This window comes from Pan paniscus, chromosome 11, assembly GCF_029289425.2.
Source record: "Pan paniscus chromosome 11, NHGRI_mPanPan1-v2.0_pri, whole genome shotgun sequence".
Taxonomy (NCBI): Eukaryota; Metazoa; Chordata; class Mammalia; order Primates; family Hominidae; genus Pan; species Pan paniscus.
The window spans coordinates 83,434,565-83,450,862 of NC_073260.2; the positions used below are offsets into that span (position 1 = coordinate 83,434,565).

Here is a 16,298-nt window from a genome sequence, read left to right on the forward strand (position 1 = left end):
GAGTATGTAAATTTACTTTGCAAATTTAGATTTTATGAAATCTAAACATGGATTAAGTATTATCAGTAAAACTTTAGTGTCTCAACTGAGATATGCAAACCAGACAGACTTAGTTTCATAAGAATGAAAAATATCTTACTGAAATAATATCTCCAATGTATTGAGTTAAATATATTAAAATTAATTTTACCTGTTTTTTAGTGTGGCTACTAGATCTTAAATTACATGTGACTTGCATATGTCTATCAGACACCATTGCTATAGAAAAAAAAGCACCAGCATGCAAAGTAAATGTACATGCACTGTCCAGAGTAGGAAAAAGAGAACCCCCAAACCAAAACCTGTAAACAAAGTAAATGCATGTCCACAGAGGAATGGTATGATACATATACATAACATTCTGTGGGGTATGATGAACCAGGACACCAAACATTGAGAATGGGGGGAAAACATGCAAATATATTTTCCTAAAATAAAGTCTGAAGACTGCAAGGGCACATTGAGCTCCAAGGAAAATTGATACAAATAATGAGAAATATTTTAGTATATCATACTTCAGGGATAAACAGTCCTCTGGACATTAGGCCTCCTCCTTCACCACCACAAAAAACAAAACACACAAAAAACCCCAACTATTTTCACATAGATTTTTCTTTTAAATTACTCTTGTACACAAACAGAAGGAAAAATAGAAATAAAATAAATTACTTAATGTATTTCAAAACCTTTTTCACATTCAGTGTCTGTTTCTTGACTTGGTAATTGATGTTTGTGTTTTCTCACAGCATGTGGTCTTCATGCTATTAAGAGCAGTGGTGATGGGCATTTCATTAAAGAGCACACCACCATTGTCTCTGGAATCTTTTTCTTAGACACTGACACCCATTCTTCAAGTTTGATACTGATGCCATCCTGGTCAATGAAATTATCAATGCAAGGTTTTCAGAGCTCAACCAGGACTTTTTTTCCTCAACTGCTTCTTACACGGCTTTTGATTGAAGAGTAGCTGCTTTGTCACCAGGAATACATTACCAAATGTGCAGATGAATAGGCCTACCGTTATGGCCTACAACAGGATGGCTCCTTGAAGGGAGACATGGATATTATATACCCTTATGGTGTATCATATTACTTCTGCAAAATATTCACTATCCCTCCCTATGACAGGATAATTTAACTGTGGTGACTGACATCGTGCCTGTCACAGGACTTGTTTTGGCTAATGGAATGTCATGGAAGTAAAGGGTATCATTTCCTAGCAGAAGATGAAAGAGCCATCATGTGGTTCCCACCTTTCTTTTCCCTCTTAAGACCAACAAGCCCCCCTAAGAGGCTGCTCCTTTAGACTGGGTCCTGAAGCAATATGGATTACAACCAAGATGGATCATTACAAACATGTGAGTGAAAAATAAATCTGTAAGCCACTGAGGTTTTTGGGTTGTTTGTTTCTGTAGTGTAATTTATGGTTAAACTGACTGATGATAGAACTCTTAAGCAGAATGGATTTAAACCCTGGTTTTGGTATGGTCCACATGTTCTCCTCAAGGACTCTTGATTTCTGCAGGACTTCCTGAGGGTAGTCAGTGAGTTAGTTGGTGATTGATGACTAGTTTTCCCTTATGTGAGATTCAAGTTCAGGCTATTTCAGGTAAGCCAAGGTATATGCAGAGTGACCTCACCTGAGATGTGCTTAAACTGAGTCACCCTGGACTACTTAGTGGACACTAAGTGGGTGTGGGTGAGTCAGAGCCCAGTTGTTGGGAGCTGCCATTTATAGCTGTATTCGGGTGAAATGCCTTGCAAACATTAAAGTCAGAAAATCCCATTGAGACTGGAATCAACAACACCTCACTTTGGGACATCATAGCAGTTCTTGGTGGGGAAGGGGCTGGTGGGGAGGGAGGGGAGGAGGAAAATGTTGTAGCTTTGAAGGTCCACTCTTGTTTTTCTTCATTCCTTGCAATTAAAGCTGATTCCATTATGGAAGCATCAATCTGTGGACAATAGCTTTGTTTTTTTTTCTTTCCAAAGCAGAAAATTCAGCATCTGTACTTCAGAGTTCCACTGGAGAAGTGGCTGACCTCAAAATGTATTAGGGATCCCATTGCAGTTAAAGGTCGATGGATTCAACAATGTGCAGCAGCCCTTCAAAGAATACAGACTGTGGTTTCCTCCTGGGATGACTTCACCAGGACCCCTGGCAACAGTGCTGGTGGAAAGTGGAAAGAAACAGTTACATGAGCCATAGATGGCAGAAACAGTAGGTGAGCAGACAATGACATTAAAAATAGTTCAGGGCAGGAAGCTGATTTTCTTGCTCACATTCTGGTTAGGGTGGATTAAAGGACAGAGACACTGGGGAAGTTGTTTTGGCTCCTAAATTCTGGGTGTCCTCAAGAACTTTCCCTATTTCCTCCATAACAAGCAAAGATAGGATAGAATCAATCCTTATAAAACACTTGCACATTAAGGATGGCACCTTGTGTGGGAACATTGATTTTGCAAATTAAAACTGTACAGGGTGGGGGTGGCTGGCATGGGTCACTGGTAGTTTCTTGTTCACCATAGACGATCATCGTGTTGTCTGGACAGCCTGGATCCCCTTGAAGGGGAGCCAGCAGAGGGTAGCAGTTAAGGGCATAGGCTTAGCAGGAAGATCAACCTGAATTTTGTATCTCACTTGTACTTGTGCTAATTTTGCTGGAGTAGACATAGCTTCCCTAAGCCTTAATTTTGTGGAATGAAAAAAAAAAAAAAAGATAGTGCCCAACTTATACAGTGGTTGCAAGGTTTAAGTGAGCTAATTCATACAAAGTGCGTAACACACAGCTGGGTGCATATTAAATGCTTGAGTAGCACTAGCTAGTGTTATAGTTGCTAGCCTTATCTGAGAAAAGTCAGAGTGAAAGGTGGTTAGAATCACCGCATAAGTTCTTACTTTTAAATAGAGTCATAAAGTTATAAAATTAAGTCGATGAGTGAGCGGAGATTGTGCCACTGCACTCCAGCCTGGGTGACAGAGCAAGACTCCGTCTCAAAAAAAAAAAAAAAAAAAAATTAAGTGGATATTTAGGTGTGATTTGATTATTAATGGAGTATAAAGAAATTATAATCAAGAATACAATACCTGCTCAACAGACTTTGGCAACAAGCTATCACCTTGGTTGTGTTTCCAGGGAAAGTGGAGTTGAAGGCATTCTCTAAAACAAGATGGCAGTTGATGTCCACAGGCGTGCTGGAGAGTATGCCTAGAAGTGGAACAGAGTCCCGTTTATTTATTATTTATTTTTTAGTTTTATTTATGTATTTATTTATTTAGAGACAGAGTCTTGCTCTTTTGCCCAGGCTAGAGTGTAGTGGCATGATCTCGGCTCACTGCAACCTCCGCCTCCCGGGTTCAAGCGATTCAAGTGTCTCAGCCTCCCAAGTAGCTGGGATTACAGGCACGCACCCAGCTAATTTTTGTATTTTTAGTAGAGATGCGGTTTCGCCACATTGGTCAGGCTGGTCTCAAACTCCTGACAGCTGGTCTCAAACTCCTGACATCAGGTGACCCACCCGCCTTGGCCTCCCAGTGTGCTGGGATTACAGGTGTAAGGCACTGCACCCGGCCCCATTTATTTTATTAATTAAGGAAGTCACTGAACCCTCATTCTGTTCTTAGCTCCTCCACCACACTGCACACATTTAACTTTACAATATGCTTAAGAGCAGCTCTAACTCTCAGCTTTCTGTGGCAGCGTGTGCTGCACATGCAAGCTGGAGGCACTGCCTGTCCTGAAAGCTGCCATTCATCCTGTGGGCACTGGGACACAAAGGACAGGGTGCAGTACCTGCGATGCAGGCTGTCATGAAGCAGGCCACGGTCCCCGCAATCAGAGCTCTCACTGCCCCCGAGGCGATATCACGCTTTCTGGAAGGAGCCATGGATGCTGGGAAACATGGAAGGAGGGATGTGAGATCAATGTTGAAGTACTGATTAAAACTCTTAGCCTCTGAAAATTGTTCTGAGGCTGGGCTCAGGTCAGCTGACTTTTTTTTTTTTTCTTTAACTTAGCTGGGAAATTCAAGATTCAAGAACTTAGTAATAAACTCCACATACACAGAAATTCTCTGCTGTGGGAAGAAGGGAAGAGGCTTGCTTGCCAAAAGGCTCAAAGGCTCATTCTCCACAGAAGAAAAACCTCCTAAGTTTCATCCAAAGGGCTGTTTATTGAGGTCATGGCAAGGCAAAAGAGTGGCAGAAGGCATAGACTAAGGAGATGATGTGAAACTCAACTGTCACCATCTACTTCTATGCCCGTGGCAGACACCACTAAGAAATCACAGCATTCTTCCACTGGACTTCCAATGGCTCTCAGAATCCTTCTCCAGGTGCCCATCATAAACCTATTGGCATTGGCATGTAAGGTGAAGCCTACAGGTCACCCTTGGGCTGGGAGAAGCATCTGTATGTTTGAGAAAATTTTTCCTGAGGTCAGCTTGGGTGTGCAAGGGAAAACTATATTGCAGACTAGATTAAAAAAATAGATCCCAGAGGACTCATGACTATTGCAAAGGCCTTTGTTTTTTCTGACATAACAGTACAGAGCAAAATGGGGATCCAAGTATGTCTATGGCACATCTGTGTTGTTGAAGAATGTTCTTTTCACTTACTGAGTCCGCCGATCACGATTCCTAGGGACCCGATATTGGCAAAACCACAGAGAGCGTAAGTGGCGATTATCTCAGAACGAATCTGTAAGCAAGCATAAACACATATGTATACACAATCTGATCTGGCTTAACAAATCTGACATCCAACTAGGCTTCATTTTGACCATAAATTCAATATCGACAAATAAATGCACAGTCCATGGTATCAAATACCCATTACTTCCTAGACCTCTTTTACCATCTCCACTTGAATTTTGTGGGAAGTTGGAAGGGGGCTGTGTGGATTCAGTGACTCTCTACAAAGGGCTTACGATTGGTAGCCTTGGCTTCTACAAATGCTGCTTCCTGGTCAATAATACCTTCTAATATTCCATATGACCTGGCCATCTGCTACAGTGTGCCAGGGACAGGACTAGTTGCTGGAGATACAAAATTGGTCCCAGAAAATATTCACATTACATTTACTTGAAAAAGGACTTATTCAGACTATATAAAGAACTGTTATAACTCAATAAGATGACCAACAGCCAAGGAAAAATGGATAGAGATTTGGATACTTCACAAAAGCTATGTAAATAACCAAAAAGTACATGAAAAGATGTTCAACATCATTGATCACCAGGGAAATGCAAAATAAAGCCACAATGAGATACTACTATACCTCCACTAAAATTAAAAAATACAAAGTGTTGACAAGGATGTGAAGTGACTAGAACTTTTATACACTGCTGGTGGGAATGTAAAATGACACAGTCTGTTTGTGAAACAGTATGGAAGTTTCTTCTTAAGTTTACTTGCTCTGCCTGAATGACCCAGCAATTTTTCTAGGAGAAACAAAAACACATGCCACAAAAAGATTGTACATAAATATATATGGCAGCTTTATTAAATAGCCTCATGCTGGAAACAACTTGAATGTCATTCAGTAGGCAAATGGATAAACAATTGTGGATACCCATAAAATGAAATGCTGCTTTGCAATAAAAAGGAAACACATGCAAAAACATGAATGCTAAGTGAGCACATGTATATGAAATTCTAGGGCTGGGTGCGGTGGCTCATGCCTGTAATCCCAGCACTTTGGGTGGCCGAGGCGGGTAGATCACTTGAGGTGAGGAATTCAAGACCATCCTGGCCAACATGGTGAAACACTGCCTCTACTAAAAATACAAAAAACAAACAAACAAAAAAAACATTAGCCAGGCATGATGGTGTGTGCCTGTAATCCCAGCTACCCGGGAGGCAGAGGCAGGAGAATCACTTGAACCCGGGAGGCAGAGGTTGCAATGAGCTGAGATCGCACCGTTGCCCTACAGCCTGGGTGACAGAGTGAGACTCCATTTCAAAAATAATAATAAAAATAAAAGAAATTCTAGAATATGCAAACATAATTTACAGTGAAAGAATGGCTATTGGTTGCCTGGGACTAGGTCTTTGGATGGGGATGGGAGTGGGGTTGTTGACTACAAATGGCCATGAGGAAAACTTTTTTTTTTTAAAGGTGTGATGGAGATAGATAGTCTATATGTTGATTATAGTTGTGGTTACACAGGTGACATCAAAACTGAGCCCTTAAGTTGGTATATAAATTATAATTCAGTGAAAAGGATATAATTTAAAAATAATTATGTTTGTTAGTAAAAATGAGATTCTCAGCTATCACAGGAGCTTCCTTATAGTCTGGCCATGGTGTGTGTACCACAACTCTGACCACTCCGTGGGAAAGTTAGGATGCCCAGTTGGAAGTAGGAGAAGGAACATCCCTGTCACGGGGCAGTCAGAGGATGGAAGATGAATTCGTGAAAGCAAGGGTGTGGCACTGTGACTCAAGAGATGCTGCTTAGGCCAGACAATTTTTCCTCAGTTTGAGGACTGACTATAGGAAGCTCAGAAGATTCCGTGTACTCTGTTGTTCACCAGAGGCACACCCAGTCTGACAAAGGTACCCACGTGACTGAAGCAATACTTTTCCAATATTCTCAAAACCCTATGATTTTGTTCAAAGAACAAACCGAGCAATGCTACACTCATTCAAGACTCAAGTGGCCATGGTAAGATTTTTGTTGATTCCAAGGCCCCTCTTCTCTCTCATGGTTTCTGAGAACTCTCCTTTGTTGATATTTTCCATCAGCACGCATATAGCTGGCAGGAAAAAAATATTTCAAGTAGGTATGCAGTCTACCCTTCCTGGAAAAGCTGTCCTTGTTCCCCACTTTTATTCTAGCACTTTTCATTTAGTTCAGCTGGCTTCAAAACCAGGCATGCTTATTAAGAGATTGTGGGGGGAAAGATGACATAAAAGAGCTTGAAACTCCTCTTTCCCCTTTCCAGGGATAACTGAGAAGGGGATACACAGATGGGGCCATGATTGGTTTTAGAAGAGAAAAAGGAGTCTGGGATAATTCCAGGTTGACTTTGCCCACAAATGTGCAAGACGATGTGATGAAAAGAGATGCACCGTACTAGGAAAATATTAATAACACACCTCACAGCTCTCCTTGTGTCTGCACGGGCAAAGATGCCATACGTACAGGATGGTCATTTTAACACTATCTATCTCTGATAGTGAAAAAACAGATAACTGCTTATCAGCATGAGACTGGTTAAGATGAATTACGGTGTGCTATGCAATAGAATACTATGTCACAGGCACTGATGTGGAAAGGTACCTGAGACACATTATTAAGTGCAAAGGACAAGGTTAAAAACAGTGAGTATACGTTCCAGGGAGAAGAGCTCCAGAGAAATAAGAAGGATGCCTTACTTTTTCCTTTATCTTTTTTTGGACCTTTTGAATTCTGTACTATGGTATGTGTTACATGTAAACAAATGAATAAAAACAGGCAAAGTATTATCTTTAGGAAAGAGAAAGTGATGGAATAAAGGGCTCATCCTAGGGGCATGGGGGCTGCATAGTATTCTCCCTCTTATCTCAGATGGAGGTCGGCATGGGCATAATTCAGTGGATATCACTGGGGTTTTGCCTCACGGACCCACATGGTATGTTCTGTTCTGTGGCACCTTTTCCAGGAGACTGTTGGGACGCCCTTCTCCACTTCTAGGTTGTGAGCAAAAATTGCTGGGACTCATCTGCATTTTGTTGATTGCAAATTAGAAATTTGGAGAAACAAAATGCCTTTCCCATCATGATTCAACAATAGCAGAGGCCACTGAGCTCCTGTTTCCAAATGTTCTCTCTGTGCCTGCCTTTGGTTGGGCTCACCCCTAAACTCAATCAGCTCTACTGTTCTGTCTCTACCCTCCTAATAACCTTTCCACAAAATTGCTTCGTGCTGCCAGAACGCAGAGCCCGGTTTGCTCATTAACAAAACGATTCTCTCCTGGCAACTGGCAATTGGGGATAGAAAACATTTCACTTAATTTAGCCTATTGTTTACTTTTGGCAGGGAAACAAACTGGTTTTGGTGGCATCTAAACAATGAGGATAATTGGCCAAGCTTTACTGGGAGGTTAGTTGAAGAATGAACATGCGAGAACAGGGAAATCTACAGAGTCCCTGCTCATGTCAGATGTGTTGGGTCAAAATGCCCCAGCTGTAAAATATAAATCAGTGCTCCCTAGGAGTGGGCTGTTACATTGATGTGCTATGTGGGAGTAAATCTGCAGGCTTGTTCTTTGGGAAGCTGGGAAGGATGGTAGTGTTGTTTGTGGGCGAGCAGACTCAGAACCTTAGGCAGGCTGCTTTTCCTCTCATTTTTAAACCAAATACATGCCTGGAACATTAATTCCAAATGGATTGTTTCAACGAGTACTAGGGGTGCTCAGGAATGTTCATCATTTCCTTAAGAGTTTCCAGTGTGACAATTCTGTTCTCCAGGGAAGAAAGTTGCAAACTCAACTACAAACATAACCTCACCTGAGTTCCTCATCCCACCAAAGGCCAGGCAGATGTGAATGCCTCCTTGCAAGCTATTGACCTGAAGTCCTGACATAATTATGGGTGCTTGTCTCAAGGCTTTCAGGTCACAGACTCTGAGCCTTTTCTCTCCCTCATCCACGTGGAGAGCAGTGATGATGCTACACTAACTCTCGAGGATGTCCAGGCATGTTACTTTTGGACAGTTTCTCAGAGCTCACAGAATCCATTAAGTTCAAAGGGAGAGTGCTTTAAGATCACTAGACTGTTAGCCACTAGACTATGAGGGCAGGGGCCCCATGACTTGCTATGGCCTCAGTACTCAGTGCATTGCACATAAAAGGCATTCAACACATTTTGGTTAATTGATTGCAGTCCCAGCTCATGTGACTCTGGGTCTGTGTCCACAGTTCTCAAAAGTAGATGATTACAATGGCAATGATTAGCTGTGTCTACACACACACGCACACTCTAATTCAACATAACTGAAAGTTAGGAAGTGCTATGTACATTATAAGCTCCATGAGCAATGGATTTTAGGTTGTTTTGCTCTCTAATCTATCCCAGGTGCCTGGCATAGTGCTTGACACACAGAGGCATAAGTAATAGACGAATGCAGGTATGTGATGAAGAAATGTACTGAGAAATTAAAATATTTACTCACTGATATATATTGCTGCACACCGTTTACAAATTTGGGTCCACCTTCTTTCCTCAAGTGGATCCATTTTGAGAGGTGCTCATAAGCCACAAATTCATTGAAGAAGGTCTTATAACCTATGAGTCTGGCAACCATAAAGCTGTCCTGCCATTCCACTCCCATCATGAAGGAAAAGGGCATGAAGATGTAGGAGCAGATTAGCTACAGAAACCAAAAGTAGACACTTGATTAGAATAGTGATTTGCTTTCAGTTTTGCCTCCTCGGTGACAACACTGTTCCTGACCCCTCTGTCTCCTTTGGGCACACAAATTCCTTCTTCCCTTGCCCATCTTTACCCATCAGGAATCAGGGCTAGAAATCGGTCATTTGAAGGAAGCTGGATTCTTGGGGAAGGGGCCAGGAGAGACTGACTGTCGTTGTGGGGAAGGAGGGGGATAGGAGACAGAGAAAAGGTGGGTGGGAAGTTGGGGGATGCATTAGAAGCTTCTACGGTGTGGAAGAGTCTACTGAGGTTGTTAGGGTGGGCTGTTTACAAACCTATTTTATTTTTAAACAAAGATAGGCAGAAACAAAACAGAGGGCAGGGGCGTGATGTGATTATACCTCAAAACTCAGCTGTGGGTAGTCAAACATGTTTCCAAACCAGGACAGGGCTGAATTCATAAAAGACAGCAGGGCCAGGAAGGCAATCAGATTCACAGCGATGTTGGCCACCAGGGAGATGGAGGAGGATGCTCCCTGTGTTGCAGCTTCTAGAAGATTCCCTGAATCACTTTATCAAGAAATAGCAATTCCAGAATTACCAAGGAGTTGTCAGGGGATGGACACCATTGGTGCAGAAGTAGCATAATCAGAGCTTAGATAAGAGACAAACTCTAAGGCCCCTGCCTTGCTCAAAATACTCACCTGAATCTCATGACATCATGAAGTGGGCATATGAGTATTTAACCATGTTTGTTCTTGTTTTTAAAGAGATAGGGTCTTGTTCTGTGTCTCAGGCTGGAGTAAAGTGGTGCGATCATAGCTCATTGGAGCCTCCAACTCCTGGGCTCAAGTGATCCTCCTTCCTCAGCCTCCTGAATAGCTGGGACTACAGGTGTGTGCCACCATGCTTGGCTAATTTTTTTTTTTTTTTTTTAAGAGACGGGGTCATGCTACATGGCACAGGCTGGTCTTGAACTTCTGGGCTTAAGCGATCCTCTTAGCCTCCAGAGTCTCTGGGTAACTTACATTACTTTTTAAATTTGGGGACATTTATAATAAAAAATTGGAAAAATGATAAAAAATTACAAGTTTAAAAATGATTTTTATTACAAGCAGCTGCCAGAGAATAGTTATAAAATACAAATGGTATAAAAACTAATGATTCAAAACCAACAACAAACCAATGATCCAAGGAAGCCTGTAAATCCATCACCTCATTTAAAAATGGAGTGCCACCATCACTTTGAATCCCCCTGTGTACTCTTCTTTGATCTCATCCTCCCCTCTAATCTCAGAGGTATCTGTCTTCCTGAAATTCACTCATCATCCCCTTTCTATACAGTTTTCCTACATGTCTGTATTCCCTAAAAAATACATTGTGTGTCCAGGTGCAGTGGCTCACACCCTATAATCCCAGCACTTTGGGAAGCCGAGGCAGGTAGATTGCTTGAGACCAGGAGTTTGAGACCAGTCTGGACAACATGGTGAAATACTGTCGCTACAAAAAGTACAAAATTAGCTGGGTGTGGTGGTGCGTGCCTGTAGTCCTAGCTACTCAAGGGGCTGAGGTGGGAGGATCACTTGAGCTCAGCCTGGGTGACAGAGTGAGACCCTGTCAAAACAAACAAACAAACAAAAAAACAACATTGTGCAAGTCTGCACACTGAGTAACTTTATAAGTGGAATTACGCTGTATTCTTTGGTAACTTGCTTTTTCGCTCACGGTTGACTTTATCTACATACAAGTATGGGTGAATTTCAGACACATGTTGGTTGCTGATGAATTCTGTTATTTAATGAAATACTCTTGAACATCCTAAATCCCTTAGTCTTTTCCACTCTGTTTTTCTTTCTTTTTCACAGAGCAAAAGAAAAGGAACCAGCTTTCTTATAGGAGGAACCTCCAGAAATGGTCATCCTATGGCTTTCTGTCTAAACCAAGGCTCCATAAACACTCTGCTATATTTATAAAGAAATATCTTTACAACAAACAGATATGGAAATGTATTGACATTAGGTATTTAGAGAGGTTTATGTCAAGTATTAAACAAGATTTTGGCCAGGTTCCAGCACTTTGGGAGGCTGAGGCAGGAGGATCCCTTGAGCCCAGGAGCTGGAGATCAGCCTGGGCAACATAGTGAGACCCTGTTTCTAAAAAACTTAAAAATTAGCTGAGAGTGGTGGTGCATGCCTGTAGTATCAGCTACTTAAGAGGCTGAGGTGGGAGGATAACTTGAGCCTGGGATGTTGAGGCTGCAGTGAGCTGTGTTGATACCACTGCACTCCAGCTTGAGTGACAGAGCAACTTTAAAAAAGTCTTTTTTGAGCAAGACTCAAAAAAAGGAAATAAAATAAGACTTTTTTTTGTGAAGTCTAAATAGTCTTTGGACTAACTTTAATATTGTAATTCACCGTGCTTTCCGGTTATCAAATTTTTGCTGTACATTGAATCTGGAGTCCCCCGCCCTGGCTTGGGTAGTCATTAATTAGGTGAATGTGTCACACTTACCCACTTTCCATTTTCATGGCATTCTTGAGGGTTATTTTAGGTTTTTCTGTCTCAGGCCAAAAGAGTTTAGCAGCAGCCAATGACGCAGGTGCTGACATAACTGACGCTGTTAACAAGTGGGAGGATGGAACCTGCAATTTCAGAAGAAAGAAGGCAAACCTGGGATTAGCTTTTTTCTTGTGTTCAGAGGAAGGGTCCAAGAGCTCTGCAAGGGAAGAAACAGGGCAGGGGTTGTTTCTATGCCAGAAGACAATGTTTCTTTGGAGGTCTGGAAGAGCCACTCTAGCTCATTGAGCCAAGTCGCGGGCATCACCTTGAGAGGCTGAGGGATAAGGGAGACATTTGTGCTAATTGACCACATCCCTGGGGAGAAGCATAAAACCAAAATCTGATCGTTTCAGAAAAGAATTAATCCTGTGTTGTGGAAACTTTCAAGGAAGATTCCTCAACCTCTCTGTTGCCCTTTTGAATGTTCAGAGAGCCCCTAAAGCATGTATGTCATTACAACTTTTTTTTTTTTTTGAGATGGAGTCTTGCTCCGTCACCCAGGAGTGCAGTGGTGCGATCTTGGCTCCCTGCAACCTCCGCCTCCCTGGTCAAGCGATTCTCCTGCTTCAGCTTCTTGAGTAGCTGGGATTACAGGAGCCCACCACCACACCTAGCTAACTTTTGTATCTTTTAGTAGAGATGGGGTTTCAACCCTGTTGGCCAGGCTGGTCTTGAACTCCCAGCCTCAGGTGATCTGCCTGCCTTGGTCCCTCAAAGTGCTGGGATTACAGGCATGAGCCACCACGCCCAGCCTCATTACATCATTTTAGATAGGGGATGGGGAGGGGATGTGCAGATGTGTATATTCTCCTCTCTCCATCTTCCTTTTGCTCTCCTGAGGTCCTTGGTGCCTTTATACAATCTTCATTGATCTGGTGGTCCTTTAATCTGTACACGACTTCTGTTTTCTTTATTGCAGGTCCACTCGTTCCCCTTCCTCCCTGCCCTCACATGGTTTCTGGATTCTCTTCCACATATTTTCAGAATTCCAGGATCAACACCTCCCTCCCTGATCCTGTTCCCCCCAGAACATTTTTGAGGCAGCATTTCTACAGTAGGGATGGCATTCCCCAGATGATCCACTCAAGCTGCTCATTCCACAGGTGTCCTTTGCTCCTTTCTTCTTGACTCTTCCTACTAATTGGTACTCCAAGGCCTGGATGAAGACCTACAATGAAGCCCACTTATTTTGTAAGAAATCCTAGTCTTCTGAGTCACACAGTGACTGGGCTGTGTTACTCAGTTTCAATATTGGGGACTGTGTCTATATGTGGCTTGTAAGCTCTATGGGTCGGGGTGCACGCACCAGTTATAACATTCTCTAGCCTTATACTACAGACTGCGAACTCTCAAACTTGGCTGTACATTAGAATCTGAGGAGTTTTAAAAAATATTGATGGCTGGGTCTCATCCCAACGAACTATAGTTTAATTACTCTGAGATATGGACCTGGGCATTAGAGAATTTAAAAGCTCCCAAGTGATTCTAACGTGCAGAAAGGTTTGAGAATCATTGCTCTAGACCAGGGGTCAGAAAAAGTTTTTCTGTAAAGGGCCAGAGAATAAATATTGTTGTCTTTGTGGATCACAACGACTCAACTCTGTAGCATGAAAGCTGCCATAGACAAATGAATAGACGTAGTTGCTTTCCAATAATTCATTTCCAAAAACAGGAGCAATTGGGATTTGGCCCATGGGCCATAGTTTACTGACTCCCAGTCCAGATCACCTTGACTGATGTAATAGTTTTTTTTTTTGTTTTTTTTTTAACAGATTTAAATTTTCAACCAAAGCAACTTTATCATATGATTGCATTTTTCTGTTTTTATTCTGCAGATAGAACTCACATTTAGGCAGCAGGTATATGAAGCCCCGAAACTCCTTGGGATCCCTATGTTCAAATGCCAAAGCAACTGTGACCAACTTTTGCCATATGGCAAAAAAAGACACTCTCTTGGCCTCCTTTTTCCACCAGCAATGGAAAAGAAAAGAAATAACAATAGTAAAGAAAGAAGAGGTTGGTGTTTTCATAATTCCAAAACATTCTTACCCCAAAAGAAATGTATGCACCTAGGACACTTCCAGCAATGGTAGAGAACCCGGCGGTCATGATGGCGTGGAGTTCAGACTTGGTGATGTAAGGTAAATATGGTCGGACCAGCAGTGGAGACTCCGTCTGGAGACAAAGAAGGGTGACCAGATTCCTTTTTATATCTGTGTAGGGGCAGGGGAAGGCATGCCAATCTACTCATAATTTTATTCTTTAAAGCAGACAGTTTCTAAGAGTGAACCTCAGACCAGCTCCATCAGCGTCACCTGGAAACTCGTTAGAAATGCAAATTATTTCGATTTACTAAATTAGAAACTCCAAGGGTGGGGGCTAGCAATCTGTATTTTCACAAGCTTTCCGGGTGATTCCAATGCATGCTCAAATTTGAGAACCCACACCATCGACGTCTGGGTTATTTGAACTCTAGATCAGTTTCCATATGTGGTCATGTATAAATTTTGTAAAATTCGTGAGGCTAGACATAGAAGGCCTCCACCCAGCCTAAGACTGGACTCTGTGATGACTTGGCACACTTTTCTAAGGGCCAACTGACTCTATCCAGTGGCCTGACCTTCTGGATGGGTGATTTCTAAGCCACTGTGGCTTCCTGTCTTCCAACTTCACCTTGACAGACCCTAAACCTGTTTCCTGACCTCAGAGAAATAGAGACACAAGCATTAAAAACAAACAAACAAACAAACAAACAACCTCAGCAATAACAAGAACAGGTGCCCGCAGGCCCTTCTGTAATTGAGAATCAGAGACCCCTCTCTGATGGGTGGAAAGGAAGAAGCAGACAGAGTGTAGTTGTAAAGGCTTGAATCCCATTAAGGAGGACAGGCAGCCTGTGGCATGGGGGCTCTCCATAGATAATAGCTGTACTTTTAGCATATTAAGTATCAAATTGAACATCACAGAAGCTTGTGTGCAATTTTACAATTTTCTCCTTATTATCTCTAATTGTTCTGTAAGATTGAATGTGTGGAGCCTCGATTTACCAACTAAATAGGAACCCTGTGCGGGAGCCTTCTTACCCCGCAGGTAGGAGCAATCAACTCAAGATGGTGCCCTAATTAGTCCTGAGAGATTTTATGACTGTAATTATAATAATTTCAACTCCTAGGGAAGGAAGCATGGGATGGGCCCCCACTCTAAAGACTATGCTCCAGGCTAGTAAGCATAGGTTTTTTTTTCTTTTTTGAGACAGAGTTTTGCTCTTGTTGCCCAGGCTGGAGTGCAATGGCATGATCTCGGCTCACTGCAACCTCCACCTCCTGGGTTCAAGCAATTCTCCTGCCTCAGCCTCCTGAGTAGCTGGGATTCCAGGCATACGCCACCATGCCCAGCTAATTTTGTGTTTTAAGTAGAGACGCGGTTTCTCCGTGTTGGTCAGGCTGGTCTCAAACTCCCGACCTCAGGTGATCTGCCCGCCTTGGCCTCCCAAAGTGCTGGGATTACAGGCGTGAGCCACTGTGCCCAGCCATAAGCATAGTCTTTAGAGTAGAGGCCCGTGCTTCTTGTTGGCTTACCAACAAGAAGTTTCAGCCTGCCCGGAGCAGTTGTAAGCCTGGGATTTGGGGCTATGTGTTTTTCTGAGTGACTTGATTTTTGCTTCAAATTCAGTTTCCTTGGGCAGTGGTGCTGGCAAGCATTCATACCTGGTTTTTGTGGCGTGTGACTCCATTCTGCCTGAAGCTGCATATCTGGAGTGATGAGGGGCTTATTACAATTTCTTACTGATCCACCCCTTAGCCATGCTGCTATTTTGAGGGACACTCCTTGGCATGATATTTATTTGCTTAAATGGGCTTCAGGCAAAAGAGCATTTCTCCATGTGATGGAACAGGGAGGTGAAAATTGAAGCCTAAAAGCTTATTTTTGATGAGAAGAGAAAAACCTAAAAGCATTTTTCTTCAGGCTCAGCAAAGACAGAATATTGGCCAGTTCAGACAAGTTGAGAATAAGCTCAAGTGTTTACACAGTTGCATGGTTGTTGGTGGAAAGGCTTTCTTGGTCTCCTCCATTGCCACAGGCATTATAGTTTAGAATGGGAGGCTGACTGTTCCATGTTTGTAGCTTGGAGATTTCGAGATAGTGAAATCCATTCAAGTGGAAGAGCTACCAGCCTCTGAAGAGTTGACCAGAAACCTCACAATCACTAAATTCAGATTTATTGAGAATCTATGTGAGAAGCTCTATGTCTATGCTTTAATAAAATGACAACCTTCCATCCTCTTCATAAACATTCTCAAGAACCCAATTCTACATACCATACCCAGACCGTTAAAAGGAA

At 42.4% G+C, this 16,298-nt stretch overlaps 1 protein-coding gene and 1 long non-coding RNA gene across 2 annotated transcripts in view; one reads left to right on the forward strand and one right to left on the reverse strand.

Moving 5' to 3' along the window:
* Positions 1 to 439: 439 nt before the first annotated feature.
* Positions 440 to 16,298, reverse strand: part of SLC28A3 (solute carrier family 28 member 3) — a 64,432-nt gene continuing 48,573 nt past the window's right edge. Inside the window, exons 11-18 of the mRNA XM_003809182.6 lie at positions 14,006 to 14,131; positions 11,909 to 12,039; positions 9,799 to 9,967; positions 9,198 to 9,395; positions 4,657 to 4,738; positions 3,834 to 3,932; positions 3,128 to 3,248; positions 440 to 2,209 (exon numbers count right to left, since the gene is read on the reverse strand). Coding sequence (XP_003809230.4) covers positions 2,083 to 2,209; positions 3,128 to 3,248; positions 3,834 to 3,932; positions 4,657 to 4,738; positions 9,198 to 9,395; positions 9,799 to 9,967; positions 11,909 to 12,039; positions 14,006 to 14,131 — 1,053 coding nt within the window. The 3' untranslated portion in view covers positions 440 to 2,082. The remainder of the gene's footprint in view (positions 2,210 to 3,127; positions 3,249 to 3,833; positions 3,933 to 4,656; positions 4,739 to 9,197; positions 9,396 to 9,798; positions 9,968 to 11,908; positions 12,040 to 14,005; positions 14,132 to 16,298) is intronic.
* LOC129393088 (uncharacterized) lies at positions 742 to 5,194 on the forward strand. The gene is made up of 3 exons (XR_008619715.1): positions 742 to 1,397; positions 2,035 to 2,264; positions 4,058 to 5,194. It is a non-coding gene; the product is annotated as an uncharacterized LOC129393088 (long non-coding RNA).